The 12,682-nt window shown below is 47.2% G+C and overlaps 1 protein-coding gene across 1 annotated transcript in view; it reads left to right on the top strand.

Annotated features, from left to right (window-relative positions):
• Window positions 1–1,821: 1,821 nt before the first annotated feature.
• The window catches only part of KIF19 (kinesin family member 19), a gene marked incomplete at both ends in the record, with an annotated part of 11,816 nt that continues 955 nt past the window's right edge, over window positions 1,822–12,682 (top strand). The window contains 12 exon segments of the mRNA XM_010291545.1: window positions 1,822–1,932; window positions 2,848–2,935; window positions 3,502–3,637; window positions 3,897–4,028; window positions 4,647–4,836; window positions 5,605–5,706; window positions 5,709–5,756; window positions 6,693–6,815; window positions 7,494–7,647; window positions 8,612–8,786; window positions 10,313–10,325; window positions 10,603–10,873. Coding sequence (XP_010289847.1) covers window positions 1,822–1,932; window positions 2,848–2,935; window positions 3,502–3,637; window positions 3,897–4,028; window positions 4,647–4,836; window positions 5,605–5,706; window positions 5,709–5,756; window positions 6,693–6,815; window positions 7,494–7,647; window positions 8,612–8,786; window positions 10,313–10,325; window positions 10,603–10,873 — 1,543 coding nt within the window.

The raw sequence follows: 12,682 nt of genomic DNA, 5'->3' as shown, positions 1-12,682 counted from the left end.
TAGTCAAATGATAGCAGCCTCAGAAGCAAAGAGAGCATGAATCTCTCTTTCCTCTTTATGGATTCTCTTACAAGTTCAATTTTTGTTTAGTACCTTACTGGTGAAATAGCCTTTATTTTTTTCTTGTCTTTTTTTAAAGCGACCATTAACCTCAGAAGGATATCAGCTTTATTTTTACACAGCTTATTCAGACTTGCATCATCTGCCCTGAAATCTATTTTCTCTAATCGAAATCTGGGAAGGAAATGTGCATTACATTAGCCTGAGTATCTTCTATCTATGAGAATGAGTTTCTCTTAATAATGTAAATTACTGCAATTATGAAAGCAAATTAATTGACTGGGCAGTTGAAATACTTAGGTTTCTTGGTCTATTTTGATTTACATCATGTTCCCTGCTATTTTTACTCCCAGCTGAACTCATTTAGAGCTGCTTCTGTCTGCTTATTAATCCTAACTCAGAATTGACTCTATTAGTGTCTTGTTACGTTTTAAGGCTTCCGTCCAAAGGCAGATTTATGCTTTTTAGAATACTGCTAGTTAGACAAGGTGTTAGGCCCAGATTGGAAGAGGAGGTCTCTCTTTTTGGATGCATGGATGCACTGCAAGCAAAATTTGGATGCTAGGACTCAGTAAAAGGGGCCAGAGAGAATTTCTAAAGGAAACATGCTGACTTCATTCTCCAAGCTCTGCTCTTGGCTGTCACGCTTGCATGTGCGTATGATTACGTGTCAGCCCATCTTTCGCAGGCAAATGCCACCGCTGAGGATAAACCAGGAGTTTCCTTCAGACTTTGCCCTTGTGTTGTAAGGCCTGAGCCGGACCAGTGAAAATTAAAAAAATTTAAAAAAAAAAGTCATTCTGGTAATTGAAAACTTGCAGAGCGAAACTAGAGATACTTGTTAGAGACTTGCAATTTAGCAGGAAATGCAAAAGAAAAAGAAAAACCAAAGCCTTGACATTTCCTGAACGCCCACGGGCACTTGCCCTGGATACTTGTCTCTCTCCCAAGCCTGGCACACCAGTGCAGTTATCCTGTAGGTCAAGTCGTGGTTGATCTATGCTCTAATTGCTTGTCTAATGATCTGTTTATCTGAGAGAGAGTGAAAGCTGCTCTGGAGTAGGAAGCACAGGGTTTTCCGTCCCTTCCCTTGAGGCCTGAGCATCTTCTTATGAGCCATTTCAGTGGGGGAGAAAGAACACTATTCTCCACAGTAATTACATACCGTGATAATTATGTACTAAAATAGATCCTAAGGGACTGAAATGAAACAGAACCAGTTCTGTAACCTGCTGCAAGCCCTCTCCCACCTTTGTTATTTTCCTTAATAAAAGCCAGAAACGGAATGAAGCTTCTGTCCTTGGGCAATGCAGGGATTTCTATCAGTCCTTCTGCAGGAAAGGCTTTGGGAGATGACTTTGGGCACTTTTGCTACCGAGGAACGTAACTGTTTTCTTTCACAGCTCCTCTGTCTGAATCTTGGCTGAAAACTGAGGTCCTGTCCCCCTCCTGCTTGCATGGGGGTTGGTGGGGTGTCCTGTCCCTGCAACCACCGCCGTTATCCAACGCCAGCAACTGTTGCGCCGCACAACCGACATCCGAAGCTGCCAGTTCTCCAAATTACAGAAGCTGTGACATCAGTTACAATAAAAAGCGTGTTGGCCTCCGCGTTGCGCATGCAAGCGTGTCTTCCACACAGCGCTGTCGTGCGATGCTCCTTTGGCCGGGAGACGCGATGGTGATCGCGCTGTAAGAAATCCCAACAGGCTGTTAACCAAACCCAGACGTAACGGTGGTCCTTCTGACTTTATTTTATAACAGAAGGTGGTCCTGATGGATCCAAGTGAAGACCAAGATGACATCTTGCGAGCTAACAGATCCCGAGAAAAAACATTTGTATTTGACATGGTTTTTGGTCACAGAGCAACCCAGGTAACATCCTTCTTTTTTTTTTTTTTTTTTTTTTTATTTAACTGAAATGCTTAACATTAGAATTGTCTTCCCTGCTTAGATGAATGTTTTTGGCAGGAGAGTAGAACTGCACATCCCAGAGGCCACATGTCACCCAGATAAAAGGTGACAGTGCTGAAGGTGAGAGGGCTGTGAGGTTTTTCCTTTTGGCAGAGAAGCGGGGGGACGTGCAGCCCTCGGTCTGCCTCTCCCTCCCACGTCGGGACTCCCCTGATGTAACACACCTGAGCAGAGCTGAAGAGCTTTGTCTCTGGAGGTGAATGAGACCACTGTCACGTCGCTCAGCTCTACTGCTCACACGCTTCTTCCCTGCGCCTCTCCTTGTTTTACGGGCTCAGGACGTGAGCTCTCGTGCCCTTACTGAGCTGCGGCTTGCTGGCAGATGTAAGGTGTGGCATGAGGATTTCATCAGCACCTGCATTTTGTGGTCACCGTGATGTGACTGCAGCCTTGCTTCTCACAAGCAATTCGGCCATCCGTGTTCTCTTCCACGTGAAACTTCAGCGTAGCACCGTCGTATACTACAGTGGCACTTCTCGCTGAAGGATAAGGATAGGGAGAGAACTTACTCCCTTCTTCACCCGACACAAAGAAAAGCAAAAGCATTCCAGGTTCAGAGTCCAAGAAAATAATGCGATTTAAAGACCTCTATTTCAGTAGCCTCCTGCATTTTGCCTGCTTTTAGAAAATTCAATAAATTTCTGTGCTTTTCTGCCCATTTTGATGATGTGTCAAAATTCAATTGGCTCAAATTGTTCCAAAGCCCAGGAAATTTGTAAACCATAGTGAGAAAATCATGGGGAATGCAATTAGGTAGAGATTGTTTGGACAGCTGTTATGCCTGACCAGAAGTTTATGCTTTTTTGACTGAATTAGGAAGAAGTATATGTGTCCACAACCAAAAGCCTGATAGGAGGAGTAATTTCTGGCTACAATGCAACCATCTTTGCATACGGTCCAACAGGTACAGTAGTCCCTGGAGCTGTACTGCTCTAGATGAATAAAATGCATCTGTACAAAACAGGAATGAACTATAACGCCAATTAATTGCTTACTGTGAGGACAAGACCGAAGCATTAAAATACCATTCTCACTGGGAAGTGTGGATCTTCCTTTAATGCTAAAGTAACAGTAAATCTTCTCTGTTTGAGAAGGCACCTAACTGGGGTGGAATTCAGTGGAGACAACTCTCCTCATTAAAAAGGAGGAGGAGATGAGGGCCTCTGTGCATGAGACCTCTCAGGAGAATAGATACATGTGTAGAAAGCACCTACAGACTGTATGAAATTACATTTCTACCCTAGTTCTGAACACGTAGGTGGGCAGTTAAGCTACCTGTCTGCCCATCTGCAAGTCCTCTTCCTACCCATTTGGGATGGCACATGCCATGTCTTTCCTGCAGCAGTGTCATTGTGGGGAGGAAGTTAGGGGATGAAGGACAGAAATCAGTAGGAAACCAGGCTTTATTTGCTGTGGAAACTTGCTCACATGGAAGTTGGTCTTTGCTGCTCCTCTTTGTATCTTTGACAGGAACAGGAAAAACCTACACGATGCTAGGGACGGACTGTGAACCAGGGATTTAAATCCGCACTCTTGATGACCTCTTTAAGGCCTGTGGAGCTACCACCGAGGAGATGGATTACAGAGTCTCCATGTCCTACCTGGAGGTGAAGTGTCTGTGTTGCCCTGGATCCAGGCTCTGTGGGAATTCAGCAAGCCCCTGGAGCGGGTGTAATGGGAAGTGGGGCATCCACTTGTATGGGGCATCCAAGTATGTCCACCGAGTGGCACTCCCCTTGGGTTGTACAGCTCAAATCTTCCCTTCTTCCCTTCCACCCTAAAGAAATATAGGATCAACTCAACCCTCTTTGCAGATCTAAGGACTCAATGTTAGTCTCACACCAACCCCTCACTTCTTACCCTCGGATCTATAATGAAGTGATCCGTGACTTCCTGAACCCATCCTCGGGGTTCTTAGACCTGAGAGAGGACCCCAGAGGCAGCATCCAGATAGCAGGAATTACAGAAGTCTTCACTACAAATGTTCAGGAGGTACAATGGGCTATGGTCCACGGTGAGGGGGAAGGGAGGGGGTTTGTGCTTTCATGGTATCAGTGCTTTAAAATTCCTTGACACTTTCCTATCGCCTCTGCCTTACTCAGTAGCAAGAACCTTTTGTAGCAGGACTTTGGTGGAACTGGATTAATGGATGAATTGTAAGGAAAGGGCTGATCATGGAGCCACGTGAGTGGTAGAGACCGGGCTAAAATTCCAGTTAACCTCCTGCTAGCTCCTTCCCCAGGGTGCGTGCTGCTTTCCTGGAAGGACAAGAGTGCTTTGACTTGTGTGCACATGTGTCAACAAACAATCTGGAGAGGGAGAAGAAATAACGAAACCCCCTTGAGCTACACGGATGCACACATCTACATGTGTGTTGGACAGGAGATAAACGGCCTCCCAGGAAAACGGCCCCAAACCCAACACACCCGCACTTCCAAGGTCAGAAGCTAAAGGGGGAGATCTGGGGAAAAACAACAGCAAAATCCCCGCTGGCCTGAGCACAACCAGAGTTTGCCTGTGCGCTGGGCGAGGGGTTCAGTCTGCGGGGAAACGCCGTGCCATGGCTCGGGCAGAGCTGCACATCTCTGCGTGCTTTTCTGCGTCATTTGGATCACGCAACTGTTAATGAAAGGAAACAAGCAACGCACCCAGGAGCCCACTGCTGCCAACGAGACGTCCTCCCGCTCGCACGCGGTGCTGCAGGGGACGGTGACGCAGAAAAGGCAAAGGCAGGCGATCGGCGAGGAATTGAGAATTGGAAAGCTTTTCGTGGTCGTCTTGGCAGGGTCAGAGAGAGCGGCCCAGGTATGGCTGGAGCTCGGCAGCTTTTGGTGAGACCAGGCTGGATTCCCTGGCCTGCCAGGCAGGGTCTGCATGCGTGTTCTCAGCCCCGGGGAAACCAGCACCGTGTGTTTCTCTGTTGCTTTACGGCAGTAGTTTGTACCTGCAACAGCCTAAAAATAGACAAAGTTTGGTGATATAGGTAACACCATTTGTTAGACCAACCAGTATAATTGGAAAAATGTAAACCAGCTTTTGGGAGCAGCCTTTGCTCAGGTCTGAAAAAGCAGCAGCGAATTTCACATTTAAAGACACCCTGGGGTCTGTTAGGCAGGGATCGGCTGGGCTGCCGGAGAGGAAGCTGGTACCAGTGGAACACAGGGATGCTGTTGGGAGGAAAATAAGGCAGCTGGCTCCCACGGGAAGGAGGAAACGCTGGAACTCAGGGAGGTGATTTGAGGGAGAGAGATTTTACATACCCAGTGTTTGTACTGAGACTAGGAATTCTGGAGTGACCTAGTTACGCACCTTAATTTCTGAAATCGTATTTGGAAGATAACTAATAGCTATCTGTTATGAACCAAGAGATCAGAGCTGGTTCATCTTTTCCAAGAAATGTACTCCTACCAGCATCTCTGTGCTCCAGAGTGGGGTTTAACCCTGCACTTTCAGGTTGATTTTGCTTTGACATCCAAACCTTGGCCCCGGGGCGATGCCGCACATCTCCCCAGGCACAGACCCACCCTTCTGAAGCCTGTGCTTTGTCTGTCTGCCCCTGCTCCCTCCCAACAGACACAGAACCGGGGCAAGAGGATGAAGGAAGGAGCTCACATCAACCGCTCGCTGCTGGCTTTGGGCAACTGCATCAATGCTTTGAGCGAGAAGGGGGGAGCCGAGCCCAGTTTGTCAACTTTCGAGACAGCAAACTCACACGCCCGCGGAAGGTACTGCAGACGGCGGGTCAGCAAGGAGCTCAGTGTGTCTGTTGCTGGTATCACCACCCAAATCAGACAGGGCTTGAGAGCTGATCCTTGAATATCTCTGTGCCTTGTCTTTATCCAGCTTGGAACACTCCTCCAGGATCTTGCATGAGCTTTGCAATAGAACCAGGGCTTGATTCAGACAGTGCGCGCTCTGTAACAGGCGCGTGGTCTTGCGATCTCTGCGGTTAAGGAAGGGCCTCCTATAGGGTTAAGGAAATCCTATAGATTTGGGTCATATGTTTCTAAGCTCACAGATAACCAGTAGGTTTTGGTGTTGTTTTTTGTTTGTTTTTTTTTTTTATTAACTTACTGCCTTTAAATGTTTCTTCCTTTCTATAAGATTTGGCTGAAATTGGCCAATAAATTTGGATGTTGTTGGGGCAAGGGGAAAAAAGACAGAGAGTGACTATGTGCTGTCATAAGTTGTCTCTCCCTGAGGAAATCAGAAAGGTTGCAGACATGCTCTTTGCTACACTGGTTATTTTATGGATACTTTACAACCTCATTTATGAACCTCACCTCAAGCCTTGGTTCTGAGCTAGCACTGCTGCTGCATGGCAGATGTGTTTTCCAGAGAACAGTGGGGAGGAGAAGAGATGGAGAAAAAGGCAGGCTTCTGTTGTGAGCAGAATTGAGAAGCTGCCCGCGCATTTGTGGAAATTTGCCATTTTCTTGCAAAAATTCTTCTCTTGTAGAAAGTTAATTACTTATTGATTTTGCTGTTGGTGGAGAGGAGGCCTAATGAATGATCTTTTACCAGCACTTCCTTCACTCTTAATTGAGATTCTCCACCAGAATCTCAATGATCCGCAGGAGTACCCAGCCACAGTGGTTACCACCGAGCCGCAAGCGCCCGTCGTGTCCACACTAACCACGTCAACGTTGCATCCCTCCTAGGACTCATTAGGGGGCAACAGCAGGACTGTTATGATTGCACATATCAGCCCAGCCGGTACCTCCTTTGAAGAATCTCCAACGGCCTTGATCTACGCCTACTGACCAAAAAACATCAAGACACAGGTAAATGAGCAAACAACTCACAAGGAGGCGGGGGGGTGAGATTAAAAGCTTGCAAAGTGGAAATAGAAGATGCAGTGGCTGAAGGGAGAACAGGCTTCAGGAGGGGGCAGTGCAGGATTGTACAGAAGCTCAGTGTGAGTGATAGAAAAAAAGCGGATGAAGGGAACGGTGGAAAGCAAACTGTGTGGGTCGTGGATGAGAAGAGGAATATGAGGGTCAAAACAAGGGAGCAGGATAACAGAAAGGCAGAGGATGATGTGCCTGGTACGGACCTGGGTGCAGAATATATGGAATCATGGTCAGAAGATGGCCATTGGGAGGACAACGTATGGGCAATGTCCCCGTGGGGATGCTGGGCCTGGAAGAGGAGCTGAGGGGCTGCAGAAAGGAGGACTAAAATGGAGAGGCTGGTGGGGTGAAGGAAGATGAACAGTGATCTACAACAGGGTTTTTACTCTTTGTGGATCTCTGTGTTTTCCCTGTGGGCACAGGGTCCCTGGCTTTTCTCTGTTACCTTTTGGAAATTTCCCAGAATTAGGGAAAACCACTAATATACAGTTTCCCCACTCATGAGGGAAAAATCTTCCCCATCACAGGGTTTAATGTCCTTTCAGGTGAAAGCATAGCATAGCCAATAACGGACTGGGGGACAAATGCTCCCATATTCTGGCTCACCAGGTAAAATGTAACCTGCAGAACATCTCCTACCACATTGACCAATACACCAGCATCATCGCGGACCCCCACAGGGAGACAGAGCATCTGAAGGCAAGGGTTGAAAACGAGGAGAAGGAGAAAAGCGCAGGCAGCTCTGACCTCGGGGATCTGCAAGGTAAAGTCAGGAGCAAGAACTGTTCCGGGGTATCTGGAGGGAAGGGAGCTGGGAGAGGAGCTGTGTGGATGTGTTGTGGTAGCGCTTGGTGGGCCTCCACGCAGACGTAGCGGGGGGAAGCCGGTTCAACAATGCTTGTACAGAAGCAGAGCGGAGAACACAGTCTGATGGGCAGAGGAGGTAGGAGGGGAAATTAAATTGTCTTTCTGTGTGAGCCTGTCTCTGATGTGCTGTGTGATGCCGGACAACACATTCAACCTGCTCAGCATCTTCCCCAACATTAAAATGTGTTAAATTTCACAAACCTGCCCTTGAAAAGAGCTTTGACATCGAGTGGTGGCATTTGCTGTGGGAAGTCCTGACTCTTACGGAGAGGTGACAGAGTTTGTATCCTGCGTCATCGCAGGCTCTGAGGCCGTGTCAGGACACAGAGCTCTGTTGTATGGTTCGCTGCACTTAATTAAAAAAAAAATAAAATAGGGAGGGGGGCAGGGTGAAGCTTTTAAAACATTGATTGTTCTGCCCTGGGGATTGTTCCTTTTATCAGTGAATCTGGCAAGGAATGAAATAAAAATAGTCAAGTTCTGACAGACGAGACACGAGGTATAATAGGTCTCTGCTACCAATACCCAAGGTCATTTCTAGATAACAAGAACAGAAAACGGGTATTTTATTCTTGTGGGCGGGAAGAAAGGGAGAAGAGATGTCCCTGCAATGCAGTATCCTCTTAATACTCACAAAAGCAGTAGCAATGAGACCTATTTATTGCTAATAATACAATCACAAAGATATATCAGATATCTTAAGCACATGATTACCTTGAAGAGCTTGCAGAATGAAACGGAGTCCTGTAAACGAATGCCTTGTAACACATGGACTGAGTGGCTTGGTCCCACAGTAGCTTTGTGGGGTCTTGGCAGAAGTTTACCTGGCCTAACGTCAGAAGAAATGTCTTCTCCTGCAGCAAAGGGGCACCCAGGCTCTGTGGCACCCAGCAGCCAAGTAATAAACACCTTGCGGGCGCAGCTGATGGGGGCTTTCAGGGAGCAAATGGAGATGCGTCGCAGCCTGATGGAGCTGGAAAACACCAACACTGAGCTGCACATTGATACCTGCAGGCACCTCCTCACAATCACAGAGTGAGTAGCTTCTTAGCTTTGAGCACAATTTATACGTGGACCTCCAAACTCACCATGAGAAATGATAACATCCCACGGTCGCCCCAACAAAAATGACCAAAGGATGTTGTTAAAGAGAGTGTTTAATTGTTCAAGCAGAAAGATCAAGTGTAGGTTTGAGATTTACCTATGTGAAGAGGGAAAACTTGGAAGAGTGGTGGTCTGCAAAAGGTACCCAGGGATTTAAGGTAGGTTAAGTCCATGCAACTCCAAGCCTCAGATTAAGGTGCTCTATTTGGAACGGGTGACTTCTGCTATTAAGAAACACATCCCTAATCCCTCCTGGTGCTTGTAAGGAGACTGCAGCCTGCACATGGTGCTGCACTGCAGTGCAATTGCCCGATGTAGCTCTGTAAGGCCACCAGCTACCTCTATCGTAAAGTTTAAGCTCAAGACTAAAAGTATAAATGGTGCTCGCCTCTATTTGGAGTTGTGTTTTAATGGAAAAACTGGATGGCAGCACAGACTGGGATTGTTGGTCCTCCCACCTTCTGGTTACTCTGTGTTTGTGTTTTCCATCCAGATGCACTGCATCTGGGCATAATTTCATGTCAGAGAAAGCAACACCATCCCTTTCTTCTGGATAAACTGTAAGTAGGTGTCAGTTCCTTCTCATTATCATTAGTCACCCATTTAATCCTTTGTAAATTTTATAGTCCCTTAGGATTTGGGTCATTTGTAGTGAAAATAGTCTTTAGGACTTTAAAGGTCTTCAAGAAGTACCTGTGAATTGGCAACCATTTGTGATGAGAATTTGAGAAAAGCACTGTTCTCCTTGGGAAGATCACATTGGAGGCCTGTCTTACACATTTCCAAATGGCAGGAAGCTAATTGTGCTCTTCTGCGTGGTTTGTCCAGCTACCAAGCAGCCTGGACTAATTAGCTCCACTGCTGCCGTGCAAGAAGTTGGACAGACACAATGAGGGACTATGTGTGCATCATTCAAGTTATGTCACCATGTCCTAGAAGTTCCTTTTTTTTTTTTTTTTTTTTTTTTCTGGGAATGAGAGAAGGCTTAGGGTGCATGCAAGTATGACAAGCCAGCAAAGGAGGAGAAGGATGAAAACACAGCGGAGGAAGACAGGGAAGTGGATGTCATAGATTCACCTGGGCCTCATGAAGTTACAGTAGCAAGAGAAGAGATCAACCTGCTGCTGGCAGAACAGCGCAAGGCGGTGGCCCTGAAGGTGAGGAGGTCGAAGGTGCCCTCATGGCCACAAGTCTGACCGCTGCCCGGCGGGTGCGTGGGGGCAGGATGGCAGCCGCGCAACTCGGAGAGGTTCTTGTGGTTTTAGGCTAGCGGCGTGGCACCTGTATTGCAGCTGGACTCCTAAATACCTTGGGCTGCTGAAAGAAGCGGCATGGGACCACAGATGTTTGCATCCTGCCTCTGTCCCTGTGTTGTTTAGGATGAGGGAAAACCACAGTCCCACTGTCTGGGCTTGCCCACCCGTAAGTGAGCTAATTCTTCCCATTTCCCCCTTCAGGGACATTCTGAGGGTTTGTCACTCACTGGTTGTTCAATGTTTTGGTAATCGCTTTTGGTGATTATTTTTTTGGTAGCTAATGTTAACATTTGTGAGCTCCTCTAGGCAAGGACTGTACTTGATGTGTCTGCCATAACGGAAACGTGGTGGCTGCTAGTAAAATAAGCAAAATGCTTTTTGTAGATGTTACTTTAATATCAGCGTGAAGGACACAGCACAGATTTTCTCAGATGCCTTTGTTATCCCAAGAAGCTGAACTGCCTTAACAGCTCCCTATCTACCTTTTTCAGACAGAGTTGGAGCACCACTTAGCAAATGTCAAGGAAAAAGCTTCCCAGACGGAGGAGTTTTTCCCCAGACAAATCACCAGTGAGGATCAGCAGGAGGTGCTAAGCCTCCTCTGCAGAGCCCATGAGCTTGAGCTTGGCAACACAGAGCTGCAGGCAAATACACTGTTCAAGGAGAATCTATTGAGCCAGAAGGATTTTGTGATCCAGCAACTGCAGCAGCACATGCTACTCTGTGAAGAAATTACTCATCATCATCAGATGCTGATAAAAGGTAAAGCAGAACCTTTGCTACTGCTCTATCGTTATCTCTGAGCTCTGTTTTCTGATGCCAAAGTGGAGAACAATCCATCCAGAAAACCTTGCCTTGGATGTCACAACTCCACAATTCTCAGCTGCTCATTTAGGAATGATCTTTCACTCTCCCTCCCCATCTCTGCTCCAGCCAACATTCCCGTCCCAGAGACACTGGCAAGGTTACACCACCTGCACCTCTCTGAGTTGGAGGGAGGGACGCTGAACTGCTCGCTTCTGCTACATTCAGTGATGTCCATCATGCTCAGGGTAAGGCAGAGCCGACCTTTGTGCTGGAGAATCCATGCTGTCCCATGATCTTCTGTCACAGCCATAGATTCATATGCACCCAAAGCCTGGCTGGGTCCTGGTGCCAGTCAGGGGCTGTACAGAGCTTTGTTTCATGAAACATGTCGCCTCCTTACAGCTTCGCTCTCCTTCCCTGCTTCCCTTTGACGCGGAGCCTTTTAGAGATAGAAAAGGGCCCAGGCAGGGCTGTGCATGAGCCAGCGTGCCCATCTTCCCAGTTGCTGTTGCGTTAGATTTGAGAGAGAGAACTGGCTTGGTGGCAAACAGAAAAGCAAAGGTTAGATGGCCAAACATGCAACTCTCCAAGTGGATGCTGGATGCGACCATCCTCTCTGGGGGCTTCTGCTTGCTCATGGCACAGTTGTTTTGAGGTCGTCAGGCCCTTCCTGCAAGAAGGGAAAGGTGCTGCTGGCCCCTTTGTCTTTGGAAAACTTGTGTGTGTTTTGAGACAGTAAAGGGCTGCCAGAAAATTGCCAGTCTTCAGCAGGGAGTCCAAGCAGCAGCGTCTCTTGTTTATTATGATTGTCTAGAATGAACGGGGTAAAGAGTTGGGTTTCACCTTGAATAATAAACTTAATGCTAGTCATGTTGTTATATGTGAGATTAAACTACTTCGGGTGCCCTTCCACAGGAGGGGAGCAAATAGCAGGTGGCTGGAACCATGGAAACACACATGACTTCTCAAGAGTGTCTTTGTGACCGCAGGTTGGGAGCCAGGGCTAGAGGAGGGGCTTTACAGTAAGAAAAATCTGCTGAGGATCTCATTCTTCCCTCTTCCTGCAGCCTCACAACAGCTCTTCTCTGGATGTAAGTCAGCATCTGGATCTAGATAAAGATGAGATCAGAAAGGGTCTACCTGGGAACATGAAGGATCTTCCCTTGGGGGTGAGGTTGGGCGTTCCCTCCGTCACCCTGGAGTCAGACAGGTAATGTGAACCTTTCTCATTATTAGACATATTCTCTAGGGCATGGGGACCTGGCAGCTCCCAGCTAAGTCCCCACAGCTGAGCGATATAAAACTGAAGAACCTCCAGAAACTGGAATTTGTAAGAAGAGTTTCCTGGTATACTGCTCTTGCAGAGTAGCTCTGTGTTTAGCAGGAACCTTCTCTGCAGGGAGGGCTATGGGAGATGTTTGGATTTGCTTCTATTGACTGGTAAGCATTTAAACCAAATAAAGTAGCAAAGTTCGTGAGAACCAGGGGACAAAAACCTCTCTCCTTCATGAATCCTGAAGTCCTTCTGTGCTGTGTTCTTCATTACCACATTTACCAGGTGTCTGGCTTTCCCCGCAGCTTGAGAGCTCTCATCTAGACATGTTTCATCTCTCCCTGTTGATAAGAGGCCTGTGCTTTCATCTATTAACCTCTTGGCATATTCATTTCACAGCAGCAGTCGCAGATCATCTAAAACCATGCCCTGTAGGAAGGAGGGGTCTCTGGATACCCTTCTCAGCCCAACTTTCTCTGTTCTGCCAAAAG

The sequence above is a fragment of the Phaethon lepturus genome, unplaced genomic scaffold (assembly GCF_000687285.1).
Source record: "Phaethon lepturus isolate BGI_N335 unplaced genomic scaffold, ASM68728v1 scaffold47337, whole genome shotgun sequence".
Lineage (NCBI taxonomy): Eukaryota > Metazoa > Chordata > Aves > Phaethontiformes > Phaethontidae > Phaethon > Phaethon lepturus.
The sequence above is the reverse complement of the archived record's forward strand: the minus strand, read 5'-3'. Positions and strand labels throughout refer to the sequence as shown.